At 40.0% G+C, this 18,046-nt stretch overlaps 1 protein-coding gene across 12 annotated transcripts in view; it reads right to left on the bottom strand.

The window, feature by feature from the left end:
• The window catches only part of TAF1 (TATA-box binding protein associated factor 1), an 87,573-nt gene that overhangs the window by 64,166 nt on the left and 5,361 nt on the right, over positions 1-18,046 (bottom strand). For 9 of the 12 annotated variants that reach the window (XM_075999247.1, XM_075999243.1, XM_075999245.1 and 6 more), the window contains 15 exons: positions 16,557-16,676; positions 15,204-15,445; positions 14,586-14,804; positions 13,943-14,161; positions 13,010-13,217; positions 10,433-10,609; positions 9,590-9,717; positions 9,388-9,495; positions 9,082-9,255; positions 7,338-7,511; positions 6,794-6,898; positions 4,594-4,794; positions 4,283-4,424; positions 3,103-3,233; positions 2,316-2,396 (listed from right to left, as the gene is read on the bottom strand). In XM_075999247.1, coding sequence (XP_075855362.1) covers positions 2,316-2,396; positions 3,103-3,233; positions 4,283-4,424; positions 4,594-4,794; positions 6,794-6,898; positions 7,338-7,511; positions 9,082-9,255; positions 9,388-9,495; positions 9,590-9,717; positions 10,433-10,609; positions 13,010-13,217; positions 13,943-14,161; positions 14,586-14,804; positions 15,204-15,445; positions 16,557-16,676 — 2,429 coding nt within the window. The remainder of the gene's footprint in view (positions 1-2,315; positions 2,397-3,102; positions 3,234-4,282; positions 4,425-4,593; positions 4,795-6,793; positions 6,899-7,337; positions 7,512-9,081; positions 9,256-9,387; positions 9,496-9,589; positions 9,718-10,432; positions 10,610-13,009; positions 13,218-13,942; positions 14,162-14,585; positions 14,805-15,203; positions 15,446-16,556; positions 16,677-18,046) is intronic. The other 3 variants (XM_075999251.1, XM_075999242.1, XM_075999246.1) reach the window with 1 other exon arrangement.

Below are 18,046 nucleotides of genomic sequence, written 5' to 3'. Positions count from 1 at the left end.
GGGTCTCAAGATGAAAAATAAAAAAATGAACAAATATAAAACGGTGCAGTTGCTATAGAAAACAGTGGCAGTTCTTCAAAAGGTTAAAATTACCATATGACTCATCAATTCTACTTTTAGGTGTTTATCAAAAAAAAAAGGAAATATATGTTAATGCAAAGATTCATATGTGAATATTCACAACACAATTATGCACTAATTATTATTATTATTTTTTTTGAGACAGAGTCTCGCTTTGTTGTCCAGGCTAGAGTGAGTGCCGTGGCGTCAGCCCAGCTCACAGCAACCTCAAACTCCTGGGCTCAAGCAATCCTACTGCCTCAGCCTCCCAAGCAGCTGGGACCACAGGCATGCACCACCATGCCTGGCTAATTTTTTTTCTATATATATTAGTTAGCCAATTAATTTCTATTTATAGTAGAAATGGGGTCTCGCTCTTGATCAGGCTGGTTTCGAACTCCTGACCTGGAGCAATCCGCCCACCTCGGCCTCCCAAAGTGCTAGGATTACAGGCGTGAGCCACCGCGCCCGGCCACACAAATTTTTAAATGGCTTTATTTATAATAATCAAAAACTGAACCACCAAAATGTTCTAAGGCAATTAAACTGTGGTACATATGTACCATGGAATACTAATGCAAAAGTAAAAAGAAACAAGCTACCGATAGATACATATAACAACCTAGATGAATATGTTCACCAAATGGTGCTGGGGAAACTGGACAGCCACATGCAAAAGAACTGAAGTTAGACTGTTATTCACACCGCATACAAAAATAACTCAAAATGGATCAAAGACCTCAACGAAAGAGTGAAAACTGTACTACTCTTATAAGAAAACATAGGGCAAAAGCTTCATGACATTGGATTTGGTATTGATTTTTGGTATATTACATCAAAAGCACCAATAACAAAAGTAAAAATAGATAAACTGGACTATACCAAAATTAAAAACCTCTATGCATCAAAGAACACAATCAACAGAGTGAAAAGGCAACCTATGGAGTGAGAAGAAATATTTGCAAATAATTTATCTGATAAGGGGTTAATATCCACAATACATGAAGAAGTCCTACAACTCAGCAACAAAAAACCAAACACCCAATAAAAAAGTGAGGCAAGGGACTCACTTTAATAACTTTAGTTATTTCTCCAAAGACAACATAAAAAGACCAACAAGTACATGAAAGGAAAGATACTCAATGTCACTAGTCATTTGAGAAATGCAAATCAAAGCCACAATGAGATACTACTTCACATCCATTAGGATGGCTATGATTAAAAAAAACAAAACAAAAATAAAATAACAAGTGTTGGCAAAGATGTAGAGAAATTGGAACTCTTGCATACTGCTGGTGGGAATGCAAAATGCTGCAGCTTCTATGGAAAACAGTAAGCAGGTTCCTTAAAAAATTAAAAATAGAATTACTATGTGGAGTCACTAATCCTATTTCTGGGTATATATCCAAAAGAACTGAAAGCATGGTCTTGAGGAGATATTTGTATACTCACGTTCACAGCAGCACTATTCACAATAGCCAAGAGGTGGAAGCAACCCAAAATATCCATCAACGAATGAATGGATAAACAAAAGTGGTATATACATATAATGGAATATTATTCAGCCTTAAAAAAAAAGAAATTCTGACATACATTACAACATGGATGAACCTTGAGGACATTACGCTATTACTGAGGACAATAAACCAGTCACAAAGACAAATACTATAGGATTCCACTTACATGAGGTATCTAATGTAGTCAAATTCACAGAAACAAAGTAGAATGAATGGTAGTTGCCAAGGGCTGAGGAGAGGAGAAAATGGGAAGGGTTGTTGTTTAATGGGTATGGAGTTTCAGTTTTGCAAGATGAAAAGAGTTCTGGAGATGAGTTGCCAACAATGTGAATGTATTTAACACTACTGAACTGTACACTTAAAAGTTAAGATGTTTAACTTTATATAATCGCAATTTTTTAAAAAAGCATACTATATGATTTCATGATCTAAAATTCTAGAAAATACACAATAATCTATGGTGACAGAAAGGAGATCAGTGGTTGCCAGGGGACAGACACAGGATAGGGAAATAAAGAGGCAGGAGAAAGGGATTTCAGTAGAGCACAAAGAAATTTTTTGGGGTGATAGGTATGTTCATTATTTTGTCATGAGGACCTCACAGATATAAACATGTCAAAACATATCAAATAGTATACTTTATGTGCAGTTTGTTGTATGTCAATTTTATCTCAATAATGCTGTTTCGTTAAAAAGGATAACTGAGATGCACTAATAAAAATTAGTGTAAAGCCTTACCTCATCATCAATTTTCATCTGAAAATCTTCCTCATTTTCTTCTTCCGGAGCAAAAAATGACTTCTCACCATAGCCAGCATCCTGGAAGACAAATCCACGCATAAATCAGTCAATTGAAAAACACAAAGTACAAGTTTTATTAAATACCAAGTACAGAACATCAAAACTTATTCTGCATAGAGAATGAATTCTTTTTGTAAAGTCTTCACTGTATCTATCACCACTGTACAATCCTTAAGCTATTAAAAGACATATTACCACATTCCAAGGAACTTACTAGCTAATATACAGATAGTTAGGGCCTATAAGGAAGCTAAAAAGAGGTGCTCATTAACTGAGACTCATTAACTCAGTGGGACAGAGCTATACTGTCCCACCCAGCTGGATCTTTTCTATTTTCGCCTTACAAGGATTCTGTCCTTCTCTAAACCATACATCTAACACCATCATCACCTCTCCCCACTTGGAAAGCTAACAAGTACTTTCCCTGCTTATATGCCTGTCTTGCAAAGAGGAGAGATTAAGGTCACCACCCAAATGGATGAGCAACCATTTTCAAAGCAAAGCAATATGCCTTAAGTCCCTCATTAAGCCTTCCCACTGATAATTAACTGCATTGCAGTTTTCCCCAGAACTGACATACACAGAGAGTACCTTATACAGTTTGAATTTTTTAGTAACTGGTAACAATCTAGTAACTATCTCTAAGATAGTGAGAAAGAGAGTCTTTTCTGTCTCTCTGAAAAACAACATAGGCATAAGGAGTGCCTAAGAGGAAGGTGTTCACCTTCAGTCGCTGCTCCGCAGCTATCATGCTATAATAAGCACAGCACTGCTCTGGTGATACCATAGCTCTGATCTCCTCTTCAGTTGGTAAACGAAAATCAGACTTTAGCACCCACCAGTTTGAGTCCATCCCTGGAAAAGATGCAGAGAGAGAGAATGAGACTGTTCTGAATTCCAGAGGCCCTGACATTCACTGACTGTAACAGGGATAGCAAACCAAGACTGAACCAGGCAATGCCTAGAAAGTAACAGGCCTAGCCACAGTTGGCTTGACTGTCTGGCCAAGAAAACCCCTGCTGCTAGGTTTCCTACATATAAGACATCCAACAATCACACACTGAATTTCCTGGCAGCCAAAATCAAAAAGTAATCAGAGCCTCCATAGTTAAATTTGCTACCTCCTACCTTTGATGGCCAGCAATTTCTATTTTATTAGCTGTATGCTTATCCTTTAACTGAAAGGCATCATAATTCTTTATTTTTTTTTTTTTATTTTATTTTTTTTTTTTTTGAGACAGAGTCTCACTTTGTTGCCCAGGCTAGAGTGAGTGCCGTGGCGTCAGCCTGGCTCACAGCAACCTCAATCTCCGGGGCTCAGCGATCCTACTGCCTCAGCCTCCCGAGTAGCTGGGACTACAGGCATGCGCCACCATGCCCGGCTAATTTTTTGTATATATATTTTTAGTTGGTCAATTAATTTATTTCTATTTTTGGTAGAGACGGGGTCTCGCTCAGGCTGGTTTCGAACTCCTGACCTTGAGCAATCCGCCCGCCTCGGCCTCCCAAAGTGCTAGGATTACAGGCGTGAGCCACCGCGCCCGGCCTATTTTTTTTTTAAAGACAGCATCTTACTGTCACCCTGGCTAGACTACAGTGGTACAATCATAGCTCATTACAACTTCAAAATCCTGGGCTCAAGTGATTTTCCTGCCTCTGCCTCCCAAAAAGCTACGACTACAAGCATGCACCACCACACCCAGCTGATTTTTCAAAAAAATTTTTTGTAGAGTCGGGATCTTGCTATGTTGCTCAGGCTGGTCTCGAACTCCTGGTCTCAAGCAATCCTCCTGCCTTGGCCTCCCAAAGTGTTGGGATTATGGGCATGAGGCACCATGCTTGGCCCCATATTTCTTTTCTTGGAAAGAGGTAGACATGACAAGTAACTAGTCACAACTGATAACCTGTGCGTTTGAAGTCAGCGCAGAGCTTTAGCCTCTTTCGGATACTGCTTTCTGAATGAGAAGGAAAGGCTTTTTTTATATCTTCCATTCGGATCCGCCGTGGCCGATCTTTACTCTTCCAGAAAAGGCGGTAAATAAAAACCTGCCCAACAAACCAAATGTATTTTATTTAGCAAAGAAAAGAATAAAAGTTCTTACTAGGGCCTCTTCCCCCACTAAGCTCCAATATTTTTATCTTTCTTGATGTGCTCCCTAACCCACATACCCTTTTTATATATATCCTGACCCCCTTCCTATCTTCCCAGTCTTACCTGTAGAAAGTCTCGAATATGTGTATTGGCCCTTTTAGAGTTGGGCCCAGGAACTTCAAACAAGGGGCATTGCTGGCCAACCACAAAAATATCTACTAATTCCCGAATATAGTAACCCTGTCTTGTCCGAATAATCAGGAAGTCAGTTTCTGGCATCTTATGAAGATAAATTGGAGCACGAAAAAGGTTGTTCTCAAATGCCTAGCAGAAGTAAAAACATAAAAATTACATACAGAAAAGCCCTAGTAAAGTCAGTCAATTAATGAAAAAGGAAATTTAAGCTTCTTGCTCTCCATCTACATTATGCCATCTAAGGTCTATCCAGTAACATAAACAAATTATAACATGGAATATTGAAAGGGATTAAATAACTTTTTATCCACTGTCTTTTAGTGTCAGTAGTGAAGAAAACAAATGATTTGGATTTAAGTGATGGTGGCTGTCATTACCTATATGATATGAGACAAGTTATTTAATCTCTCTGAGCTTCATTTTCCTCAACTACAAAATGGAGTTACTTAAAATGTCTATATCTTATAGGATTGCTATGAAGATTATACATGAAAATCACCTTATAAACTAACAAGTACTACCATCACTACCCTAGACCCCAACATAGCCCCTGACACACAACAGGTGAAATCAAAACATGTGTTGAATAAATTAGTGAATTAATTAAAAAATAGAACAATAAAAACAAAAAATAATTAATGAGGTATAAACTATCTTAGAGAGGACAGAATAAACACAAAGGAAAACATGGGACAGTAGGATAGAGGACAGCAGAACAGAAACATTTATAAAATAGTTTAGGGTGACTTCTGGGGACCCCTCTCTTGGGGCCCCAGAACCTCATCCAGTAAAAAAATAAATAAATAAATAGTTTAATCAGAAGCCAGATGAGGATTAACTGTTACAAGAAGCCTGTGAGTCTAAGGAAAGTCTCTCCAGAAACTCAGACGAGTAGACAGAAAGGAAGATCTTCATTATATGGGTATGGAAAGAAAATTCTAAATGTCAAACATAGACAGAAAAAGAATTACAGGAAAAGACAGGAAAGGATGTTTAAGAGACTATAGAAGTAGCCACAAAAGAAGGGGATGGATTGGTAGAAAACCTCAATAGAAAAAATCTCAATAGAAAGTTACAGTAGAGGAATGCCAAGGACAGTATAAATATGATACTCAAAACCTGGTGGGAAATGGACTACAGATATAAAAAATAGGCTTTGCAAGTGCTTTAGGAGAACAAGCAATAGCAATAGTGAAATAAACTAGGTTTAAGAGTAGGGAAAATGGTTCAGGTTCCCAAGAGAAATGGAGGAAAAAAACAAGATAGGAGACTGCTAAAGATTTCTCCACATAATTTGTGGACCTCCATACCTCCCCTTGAATATATAAAAGCTGTTATCAGAGGACCTCTCTACACCCATTAGAACAAAGGAAGAAAAAAAAAACATTTCACTATGGCTGGGGATTGTAGATGGCCCAGTTCAGGTGTGGTTCAATACAATGACCAAACTAATATGGTCAAAATGCACCAATTTCATACACAGGAATTAAACATTCATAAATTATAGTAAATTATTAATCCTAGTTTGGCTTCCCTATGCCATCCAAATGTTATTGGGCTTACCCAGTTTTCAGAAAACCTCATTTAGGCCGGGCATGGTGGCTCATGCCTGTAATCCTAGCTCTCTGGGAGGCCGAGGCGGGCGGATTGCTCGAGGTCAGGAGTTCGAAACCAGCCTGAGCAAGAGCGAGACCCCCGTCTCTACTATAAATAGAAAGAAATTAATTGGCCAACTAATATATATATATATAAAATAGCCGGGCATGGTGGCGCATGCCTGTAGTCCCAGCTACTTGGGAGGCTGAGGCAGAAGGATTGCTTGAGCCAGGTGATTGAGGTTGCCGTGAGCTAGGCTGACGTCATGGTACTCACTCTAGCCTAGGCAACAAAGCGAGACTCTGTCTCAAAAAAAAAAAAAAAAAAAAAAACAAACCTCATTTAGCCCAAGAGCAACACAATTCAGAGCCAGTTTTAAGAAAAAGATTTTTTAAAAAAATTTTTGAATTATACTCATCTTCCCCATACTTGATACACAACAGTCTCTCGATCAACTAAAATTGGTTCTTTCTGAGCTAACTCATCTATCAATTTCCTTAGAAAAAAGTAAAAACGGGAAGGAATTCCTCACCTGCAATAATTGGCCAGGATGGAGAGAGCCTAGGAAGGGAGATGTGTGACAATAAACAGTTTCCCCATATTTACAATCAGGTGCTCCAGGATCTTTTCCAGGTTTCTATGAGGAACATAGCAGACCCAGTTACTATCATAGAATATAATATAATCAATAATCCTACACAATATATTCTATGAGCATGGCAATTTACTAATAAAGGTTGAGTATCCCTTATCCAAAATGCTTGGGACCAGAAGTGTTTTGGATTCTGGAATATTTACATTTTTACTTCAGTTGGGCATCCCAAATCTGGAAATCCAAAATGCAATGAGCATTTCCTTTGAGCTTCATGTTAGTGCTCAAAAGTTTTGGATTTTAGTTTCAGATTTCAGATTTTCAAATTTGGGATGTTCAACCTGTATTACTAACTCTAAAACAGATAATACTCTTTTCTCCATCAAAATGTATAATATAAAAAAGACAAAATACATGCTCATAGTTTATCACTAGATATTTAACTACAGCTATATTAATAACAAAAATTTGAGCAGATACTCACCCGTTTATAGTAGTTCTTTATCTTCGTTGCCATGCCAACCTGCATCATTAAGGGCCCATTTTCTTCACTATATTCTGCAAGAATAAGATCTCCATCTTTGCCTGTGAGGTCCTGAGGTGTGCGCATAAAAAACATCTCTCCACCACCTGAAGCTTGCCTCTCTTGTTCTCTCATCTGCCCAGAACAAAGAAAATATAGTCCAGCTCTTGATAGGACACTAACTACACACACTGATGTATTCAATCTGAGACAAACAGACCAAAATAGGTTTTACTTTGCTATTTTTTAATTTCATTATGAAAAGTCTGAAACATACTGTATAGTAAAGTTGAAAGAATAGTACAGTCAACTCTCCATATCTGTGGGTTCTGCATCCATGGATTCAACCAACCACAAACCAAAAATATTTTGGAAAAAAATTACATCTGCACTGAATATGTATAGACATTTTTCATCATTATTCCCTAAACAATACAGTGTAACAACTATTTGCACAGCTTTTACACTGTATTAGGTATTATAAGTAATCTAGAGATGATTTAAAGTATATGGGAGGATGTGCATAGGTTATATGCAAATACCATGGCATTTTATATCAGAGACTTAAGCATCCGAGGATTTTGGTATCCATAGGAGGTCCTGGAAACAAATCCTCAGAGATACTGACGGATGACTACACTATGAATACCTATTATCCTACCACCATGTTATATTTTGCTGTATTTACCTATAACTGTCTTTCTTTTTTTTTTTTTTTTTTTTTTTTTTTAGGAAGGGAGGAAGAGAGGGAGGGAGGGGAGGGAGGGAGGAAAGGAAGGACTATAACTGTCTTTCTATAGATTTCGCTGAACTATTTTTAAAAGTTGCAGTAATTGTGATACTTTACCATTAAATATTTTCACATGCACTCCACTCCCTAATAAGGACATTCTCCTAAATAACCAAAATAACATCCTGGCCGGGCGCTGTGGCTCACGCCTGTAATCCTACCTCTTGGGAGGCCGAGGCGGGCGGATTGCTCAAGGTCAGGAGTTCGAAACCAGCCTGAGCAAGAGCGAGACCCCGTCTCTACTATAAATAGAAAGAAATTAATTGGCCAACTGATATATATATAAAAAATTAGCCGGGCATGGTGGCGCATGCCTGTAGTCCCAGCTACCCGGGAGGCTGAGGCAGAAGGATCACTCGAGCCCAGGAGTTTGAGGTTGCTGTGAGCTAGGCTGACGCCACGGCACTCACTCTAGCCTGGGCAACAAAGCGAGACACTGTCTCAAAAAAAAAAAAAAAAAAAAAATAACATCCTATCACATAGGATGAAATAAATACACAGGCGAGGCCGGATCTAGTGGTTCACACCTGTAATCCTAGCACTCTGGGAGGCCAAGACAGGAGGACTGCTTGAGCTCCTGAGTTAGAGGCCAGCCTGAGCAAGAGCAAGACCTCATCTCTATAGAAAACAGAAAAATTAGCCAGGTGTGGTGGTGTGCGTCTGCAGTCCCAGCTACTTGGGAGGCTGAGGCAGGAAGATTGCTTGAGCCCAGGAGTTTTAGGTTGCTGTAAGCTATGATGACACCACTGCACTCTAGCCAGGGCAACAGAACAAGACTCTGTCCCCAAAAACCATAATAAATAAATAAATACGTGGGAAAAAATAAATAACTCTCTGATATAATCTAGTATATTCCCCCCATTTGTACCCCAATATCTTTCAAAGCTGTTTTTTCTAACAAGAATTCAACTATACCTTGGCCTTCTTTTTGATGTGCTTTAGCAAAGGCTGGACTGAGTGGGGACCTGGCTGAGATAGTGCCCCAAACGAGTACTTTTTCAGAGGTGGGCGATGGAACTGCCGGAGTTTGATGGGCCCCATATGGGTAGGAAAGAAGGGCTGCCGTAATTCCACAGCAGGAATTGAATGCTAAAACAAGAAACAGCAGTATTTTTTAGTTATTTAAAATTAATATTAACTCTAGCCTAAGCCAAAATTTATCCAGATCCTCCCATCAGAACAAAGCAGGAGATTCCCCTCCACCATATAAAATATTTGTACCTGGATAATATTCCCTCCAAAGGTACCTCGAAGACCCTGTTGCTTGGGGTAGTAATACTCATCATTGGAGAGATTCCATGGATCTTTCACTTCTGGCTGAGACATGTTCTAATGATAGATCATGAAATAAGCCTTAGTCAGACTACCCTTTTCCATTATCTTTCTCTGCTCTAAACATCAAGCCCCTTTTCCCTTCACAGACCTGCTGTGGTTCCTCCTTGATGACTCCTGTTTTCCCTAAGAGAATTCGACTCTTCTTCAGAGATGATTCCTTCTTATTCTCCTTGGAGGGAGAGTTAGAGGTGGCCTCTTCCTTCTCATCAGGAATTTCTGAGGATTAAACAAAAATCTCTCCAGGCTGGGCGCGGTGGCTCACGCCTGTAATCCTAGCTCTCTGGGAGGCCGAGGCAGGTGGATTGCTCGAGGTCAGGAGTTTGAAACCAGCCTGAGCAAGAGCAAGAGCAAGACCCCGTCTCTACTATAAATAGAAAGAAATTAATTGGCCAACTAAAAATACATGGAAAAAATGAGCCGGGCATGGTGGCGCATGCCTGTAGTCCCAGCTACTCGGGAGGCTGAGGCAGGAGGACTGCTTGAGCCCAGGAGTTTGAGGTTGCTGTGAGCTAGGCGATGCCACGGCACTCACTCTAGCCTGGGCAACAAAGTGAGACTCTGTCTCAAAAAAAAAAAAAAAATCTCTCCAGAGTTGCTATCCCTGAAGATTTACCTTTTGTACCGACATCTTTGCAGTTCCTAACTAGCTATCTCATCCCATTCCAAACCAAATCTAATCCATGATTCACTCTAACTGAACAAACCACAGTGACACTGCAAACGTTCCACTTTCCAACATTTCTACCTAAGTTTTCCCTAAACAACACAAATACTACAAACTGACAACCACAACTTTGCCCTCTCAAACTGCTATCTCGAGTTTCTAGTCTTAACTGTCCCCAACTCTTCTGATTTCCTCCTGCCCATTAACAACATTAACAACATGCTGTCAAAGGTGGAAAAGCAACACTGGCCTCTGCTGGTAACATACCCAAAATAAGATTCTCATCATTGGGATCAAGTGTCAAAATAGGAGGCTCCAACAGGCGGGGCATGGCTTGAGCATCCCAAATAATATTGTCCTCCCAGCGTCCATACACCAGATCTTCATTGTCAATGGGAAAAATAGAGTACCAAGGTTTGTCATCATCCAGAGTGGCTGTAAAACCTACTCAAAACAGAAAGAGGATATACTCAATAACAGACAAAACATTTATACCCTTTCAATCATGAGTCTAACAAAGAGCGAAAGAGTAAATGTTAGAGTTACTCATGTAGCTACTGAAAAGGAACCTACACAATGTATTTCTCACTTTATTTTTTTTTATATATTTCTTTTTATATTTCTCACTTTAAAAAAATGCTGTAGACACAATGTTCACTACAATATTATTTATAATTGTCAAAAATTGAAACAGCCTAAATGTTTAATAAGAAATGGTTAAATTGGCCGGGCACGGTGGCTCACACCTGTAATCCTAGCACTCTAGGAGGCTGAGGTGGGCAGATTGTTTGAGCTCAGGAGTTCAAGACCAGCCTGAGCAGGAGAGAGACCCTGTCTCTACCAAAAATAGAAAAAATTAGCCGGGCATGGTGGTGCGCGCCTGTAGACCCAGCTACTTGGGAGGCTGAGGCAGGAGGATCGCTTGAGCCCAGGAATTTGAGGTTGCTGTGAGCTAGGCTGACACCATGGCACTCTAGCCAGGGCAACAGAGTGAGACTCTGTCTCCAGAAAAAAAAAAAAAAAAAAAAGGACGCTAATAAAAACATATTAAATACAACTATTGGTTTTAACAAAATATCCTATCCTCAAGGTCAGGAGTTCGAAACCAGCCTAAGCAAGAGCAAGACCCCCGTCTCTACATAATTATTGGTAAATAAATTATGAAATATTCCTAAAAGAATACTATGCAACCAATAAAGTATCTGGGCATAATGGAAGGGAAAAGGGAAAAAGCTTATTTGCTAGATTTTAAAAAATTAGATAGGCCGGTGGCTCACGTCTGTAATCCTAGCACTCTGGGAGGCTGAGGAGGGCGAATTGCTGGAGGTCAGGAGTTCAAACTCAGCCTGAGCAAAAGCGAGACCCCGTCTCTTCTATAAATAGAAAGAAATTAATTGGCCAGCTAATATATATAGAAAAAATTAGCCGGGCATGGTGGCACATGCCTGTAGTCCCAGCTACTTGGGAGGCTGAGGCAGCAGGATTGCTTGAGCCCAGGAGATTGAGGTTGCGGTGAGCGAGGCTGACGCCACAGAACTCACTCTAGCCTGGGCAACAAAGCCAGACTCTGTCTCAAAAAATAAATAAATAAAAAAAAAATTAGACAATTTTGTTTTTCCTCCAAATTATAAAAGTAATCCAGGTTAACTGAAAAAAAAACTGGAAAATACAGAAAGGTAGAAGGAAGAAACTGAAGCTATCTATGATCTTATAAATCAGAAATAACCACTGTGACCCTTTAGTATATTTTTAGTCAGATTTCCATGTTTATATAAAACATAGAAATCTGCATTTTTTCCACAAATGGGATATCAAATATGTTGTTTTATAACTTTTTTTCCATTTAAAATGAGTTTCCCAAGCCTGGCATGGTGGGATATGCCTATAGTCCCAGTCACTTGGAAGGCTGAGATGGGAGGATCACTTGAGCCCAGGAGTTGGAATCCATCCTGGGTAATATAGTGAGACCCTCTCTCTAAAAAAGTTAATTAAAATGAGTTTCCCACGTCATTAAACATTTTTATGAAAAAATCTGAATGACATAGAAAAATATTTAAGTGACAAGCGCAGTACACAAAACTGTACATATAAACTCAACTACATACACATACGAAGAATGAAAATAAACTATACCAATAAATAGTTGATAATCTCTGGATAGATTACTGGTAATTTTTTTTTGACACTATACCGTATTTTCAAAGTTTTCCACAGTAAGCATGACATACCTTTTAAAAAAAATCTATTTAAGGAGGGAAATGGCAAACTCTAGAATTATACAAAGGGGCTTTGGAAACAGAAATATACTATAAAGATGAAGCACTGTTATAGTTCAGAAAGCTCTTTAACTTGAAAATGGCTTTCACATTTCTCTAATAAGAAACTACGTGGCTGGGTGCAGTGGCTCATGCCTATAATCCCAGCATTTTGAGAGGCCAAAGTGGGAAGATCGCTTGAGGTCAGGAGTTCAAGATCAGCCTAAGCAACATAGTGAGACACCACCCCCCCCTCCCAGTCTCTACAAAAAATAAGAAAAATTAACCAGGTATGGTAACACCTGCCTGTAGTCCCAGCTACTCAGGAGCCTGAGGCTGTAGTGAGCTATGATGGCACCCACTGCACTCCAGCCTGGGAGACAGAGCAAGACCCAATGTCTTTAAAAAACAAAACAAAACAAAACAGAGTCCATCATAGCTGATTAATAGAGTAAAAAATTACATGGACTAGAATTAGGGCTTAGTTCCAAAACATTTCACTATCAGCAGCCCAAAAGATCACAGCTAAGCCAATGAGGATAATGGGATGAAAGGTAGTGTGCTAGACACAGCTGGCATGGAAGCACACCTTGCTGAACATTGTAAGCCATGGCATTCCTAGTCATGCTGGAAGGAAGCCAGCCTGCCAGGCTTGCACGCTGAGGTTTTGTCCCTTTGTGTTTGACATCCTCCCCATCCCAGATGATATCATCCTCCCAATGCAGCTGTGTCACCATCAGGAAGTTTTCATCAGCCAGAAGATCAGTGCCATTGCTTTCTTCAAGTTTCCTGAATTCCTATAGAAGTAGGGAAAGAATAACAAATCCCTGACTGGTCATTGGTCAATGTTTCCCCTCCAAACTCCACAACAGAGATATATCACACACCTTATAAACAGTCCTTTACTTGAGAGAACCACCTGATAATGGAGGAATATCTACCTCCTCCCACTCCTAGTTTGGCACAGCACTCATTTCACAAACAGACCCTCAGAATGGGGCCTTGTTACCAGGGTGATATACTACACCAAACAAAATGCTCTTAGTTTAGGCTGGGCACGGTGGCTCACGCCTGTAATCCTAGCACTCTGGGAGGCCGAGGCAGGAGGATGGCTCAAGGTTAGGAGTTCGAAACCAGCCTGAGCAAGAGCGAGACCCCGTCTCTACTAAAAAAAAAGAAATTGGCCAACTAAAAACATATAGAAAAAATTAGCCAGGCTTGGTGGCACATGCCTGTAATCCCAGCTACTTGGGAAGCTGAAGCAGAAGGATTGCTTGAGCCCAGGAGTTTGAGGTTGCTGTGAGCTAGGCTGATGCCACGGCACTCTATCCCGGGCAACAGAGTAAGACTCTGTCTCATAAAAAAAACCCAAAAAAACAAAAAACTAAATGCTTTGTTTAGACACCTGCATTTCCTACCAAGGAAGCTCTACACAGTATCTACCCAATTAAAAAGCAAAGTGACTAAAACTGATAGGGCCCTGAACACACTGATTCCTTTCTTACATACCAGCGTTGCTCACCTCCATCATTCTACATTTTATCACAGGTTCATGTTCTGTCTTTCTCAGTTTGAAGCCATAGTCAAATCCACTTCCATCTTCAGGGACACCCAGCATATCATACCACAGTCGGGCAGGCCCATAACGCCACTCAGCCACTCTCGGTTTGGTATCTGTCACTTTATCTATATCTCCAGTTGACTGGGAAAACTTCGACTCCACAGGAGCCATCATTGTGATCTGTAACAGAACAAGGTAAGGGGGGAGAATTTCCTAATCCCAGATATCCTAAGGCTACAGAGCGTCAATAATCAGGAAGCAAAGTTAGAGAAGCCATAAGGCTGATTCTTGAACAGGAATCTTTACCTGGAGTTACAATGTAAATAATGCAAATACATCATGGCACATTCTGCCTATCATTCAAACCTCCCTATTTAGCAGTGTATTATTATCATCTACTCCTCTACTCCCCCAGCCCTCCCCCACCAATTACTTTTCTATCACAATAGGGAAGGGGGTAGTCACTGGGATTGAATTTATGATTACTCATTGAGAATTAGCACAGAATTCTGGCTGCTAAGGTGTTATTTCTCATTTAGACATAAGCTAGGAAGAACTCATTTGCTCCCCTCATGGGCCTTAATCCCAGGTCTCTTTTGCCTACTTCATCATCAGAGAGACATTGCTCTGGAGGCGGTGGTGGAGCGTAGTCGTAGTTCCACAAAGACTTCTGGTTAACTTCTGATTCTACTGAGCATTCCACCTCCTGGATCTGCTCTTCCTGTATCAGCTCACGGTGCTTCTTTTTCCTCTTTCTCCGAGCACTCCGCCAAACAGATGGGACATTCTTCCCTGGTCCAAAAAGACGCAGGAAGCGTAATACCTAGAACACAGAACACATCACTATGCCAGATAGGAAAACAAAAGCATCTGAGCCTGAAAACTCCCTTCAACTGTGAGGGAGGAATCAAGGAGTGCTGCATTCATATTTATAACATCTAACACAAATATAAAGAAGTGTCCTATAATAATCTCTAATAGCTCTTTTAAGGGAATAGGACAATTTCTAATGAGAATAGCATAAATCGCATTTATTATCAACATACACAACTTCAAAAGAAGACCTAATACAGTGTGAAGAGCTCTTGTATAGCCAATAATATGTCATTGAGTAAGGAAACCCTTAGCTCTTATCCATTCTATATTTAGCATCTTAACAAGAGAACTCAGTATTTAGAAAAGGGCAGTGGTTTGCAATGTGGGCATTCTCCATAGAAAGTACCTTTCCAGGCCGAAATTCTGGGAAAAGTTCTGTGACACTTGGCAACAGCTTGGTGGCATCATGCTGCATAATCCCGGCCAATGGTAGAGTCAGCTTCCCATCCTCAGATTCTGCCTGTGTTGCTTCCTGAGGTCCCATCTCAGATTCTGAGTCAGAGGAACTACTGAAGTCCACTTTCTCTGAGGCCAAAGAGGAAGGGGCAATGATGGAGGGCAAGATGATGCCTTCTCCATCTTCAGACACTGCAACAAGGAAGAGAAACCCCTTTGGCATGTAACTGTGAGCATATTTCTTCAAATTCAGCCAATATCCACTCTAGGCTATACACATGGCTCAATTGCAGGGGATAAAGTTCCAAGCGCCCAGAATACTAGTATGCAACCCAGAAAACTGATTCCAACGAATTATCTCCCAGCATCCCCAACTCACCTTGTACCTGGTACCCTAGGGTTGTGATGAGAGAAAACAAACACTATTACTACATTTACTACTTTCTGTAAGTGACCAATATTGTAGCCAATGGTGTGACCAATAGCAAAATTATGATACTTTATATTAGTCAGGCTCTATCATGTCCAGTTCAGGGATCCATAAGCTGGAGAATTTTTTAAGCCCACAGGATAACAATGAGATTGTTTAGCATAAAATAAGATCTATGACACAAAGCTAACAGTTGATATTTAGCCTGCAGACTAAAAAAGGAAATGGCTTAAAACTCCAACAGAAAGAATTCAGGTTAACATAATCCTCAAAATATGGGGAATCAAAGACACTACTCTTCCCCAATCTTCCAGCTGAGGACAGGGTTATTACCATTACAGGCATAGGACTAGGTGAGATGATCACTGAAGACCCTACCAGCCTTTGAAATCTCTGAGTATCTGATAGTCGATGCTATATGATTTATACACATTCTAGGGCACCTTCCCTTTTTAACTATTCCATTTAAAAGAAAGCCACCTAAACAGGTAGTTTCCAAATACCAGTATGCAGATCAGCTGCATCAGAAACTACTTGGAGAACTCTTTAAAAAATACCCCTGGAGAGTCTGATTCAGAAGATCTAGGGTAGAGTCCTGGAATTTTAAAGATTCGAGGTGATTCTGATGGGCAGCCAGATATAAGAGCCACCAACATAAACTATTACTTCTTAAGCACATGTTAAAACACTGATACCAAATGTTTTAAAAGTAAAGTTTCCTTTTACTAAAATTTGAGAGTGTATGAATCTACAGAAGTTTTATCCTTTCCTAGAAGCTTAATTTTGTTTAATCGTCCTTTATGTGTGTGCCAAAAGCCTGTACTTATTAATGGAAACTTGCTCCTTAGACAACAGTAGACACTCTCTACTTACCACCAGTAATAGCATCCTGGTCTTTATCCTTCTTCATTGGTCCTGGGGGTGGAGGTGGGGGAGGCATCAACTTGCAATCAATGTCTTCACAATCAGCATCATAGTCATCTTCATCATAATCTAATAAAACCAAGAAGGTGATCTCCTCAATATCTAAAATGTTATATAACCACCTTGATCTCCCTTGCCACTCAAAAATTTAAAGCACCACATAAAGTACTATGCATATCCCTTAAGAATATATAGGAGGCCAGGCGTGGTGGCTCACGCCTGTGATCCTAGCACTCTGGGAGGCCGAGGCAGGTGGATGGCTCAAGGTCAGGAGTTTGAAACCAGCCTGAGAAAGAGCAAGACCCTGTCTCTACTAAAAATAGAAAGATATTAATTGGACAACTAAAAATATATAGAAAAAATAAGATGGGCATGGTGGCACATGCCTGTAGTCCTAGCTCCTTGGGAGGCTAAGGAAGAAGGATTGCTTGAGCCCAGGAGTTTGAGGTTGCTGTGAGCTAGGCTGATGCCACGGCACTCTAGCACAGGCAACAGAGTAAGATTCTATCTCAAAAAATAAATAAATAAAAATAAATCTTTTGCTCCTTTTCCCGATCATGTGTCTTTTTAAAAATTTTCACTCTGTTCAATCTCATAATTAAATTGAATCTTCTCCCTCTGCCTCTGTCAGTTTTCCACAAGACTGGTCTGTCTTCTCACCTACCAAATCTCTGACATACTTCCGTCTACCACCTACAGTTTATTATTCTTTTCACTGTCCTCTAACCGCTGGCATCATTTAATACTTGGTCCTGAACACTCTTTTATTTCCCCACAAGCCCCCTTTCTCAAGAATTACCCTTACTTAAATTAAACCCAAATCTGTAAAACACTGAAATATCCTTCAATTCTTTTTCTATCAATATCACGTGGGCCGGGTGCGGTGGCTCACGCCTGTAATCCTAGCACTATGAGAGGCCAAGGCAGGAGGATTGCTCCAGGTCAGGAGTTTGAAACCAGCCTGAGCAAGAGCGAGACCAGTTTCTACTATAAATAGAAAGCAATTAATTGGCCAACTAATATATATAGAAAAAATTAGCTGGGCATGGTGGCACATGCCTAGTCCCAGCTACTCGGGAGGCTGAGGCAGCAGGATTGCTTAAGCCCAGGAGTTTGAGGTTGCTGTGAGCTAGGCTGACGCCATGGCACTCACTCTAGCCTGGGCAACAAAGCGAGACTCTGTCTCAAAAAAAAAAAAAACAAAAAAACATATCTATCCTCATTTTCCCAGCTTGTGACTTTAGTCTACTGTCTCCTTTATCAATTTCTTACTCCCCAACACACACATTTTCCAAATATTAATAGTAATTACATCAACTCCTAACTTGTCCAATCAAAAAGCTAAAGAAAATTTTAATTTTAAAGATTTTTAATTTTAAATTTTTAAGTTAAAAAATTAAAAAAAAGAAAAAATAATAGTAATTACAGCATGCCGGGCA

The sequence above is a fragment of the Microcebus murinus genome, chromosome X, assembly GCF_040939455.1.
Source record: "Microcebus murinus isolate Inina chromosome X, M.murinus_Inina_mat1.0, whole genome shotgun sequence".
Taxonomy (NCBI): domain Eukaryota; kingdom Metazoa; phylum Chordata; class Mammalia; order Primates; family Cheirogaleidae; genus Microcebus; species Microcebus murinus.
The sequence above is the reverse complement of the archived record's forward strand: the minus strand, read 5'-3'. Positions and strand labels throughout refer to the sequence as shown.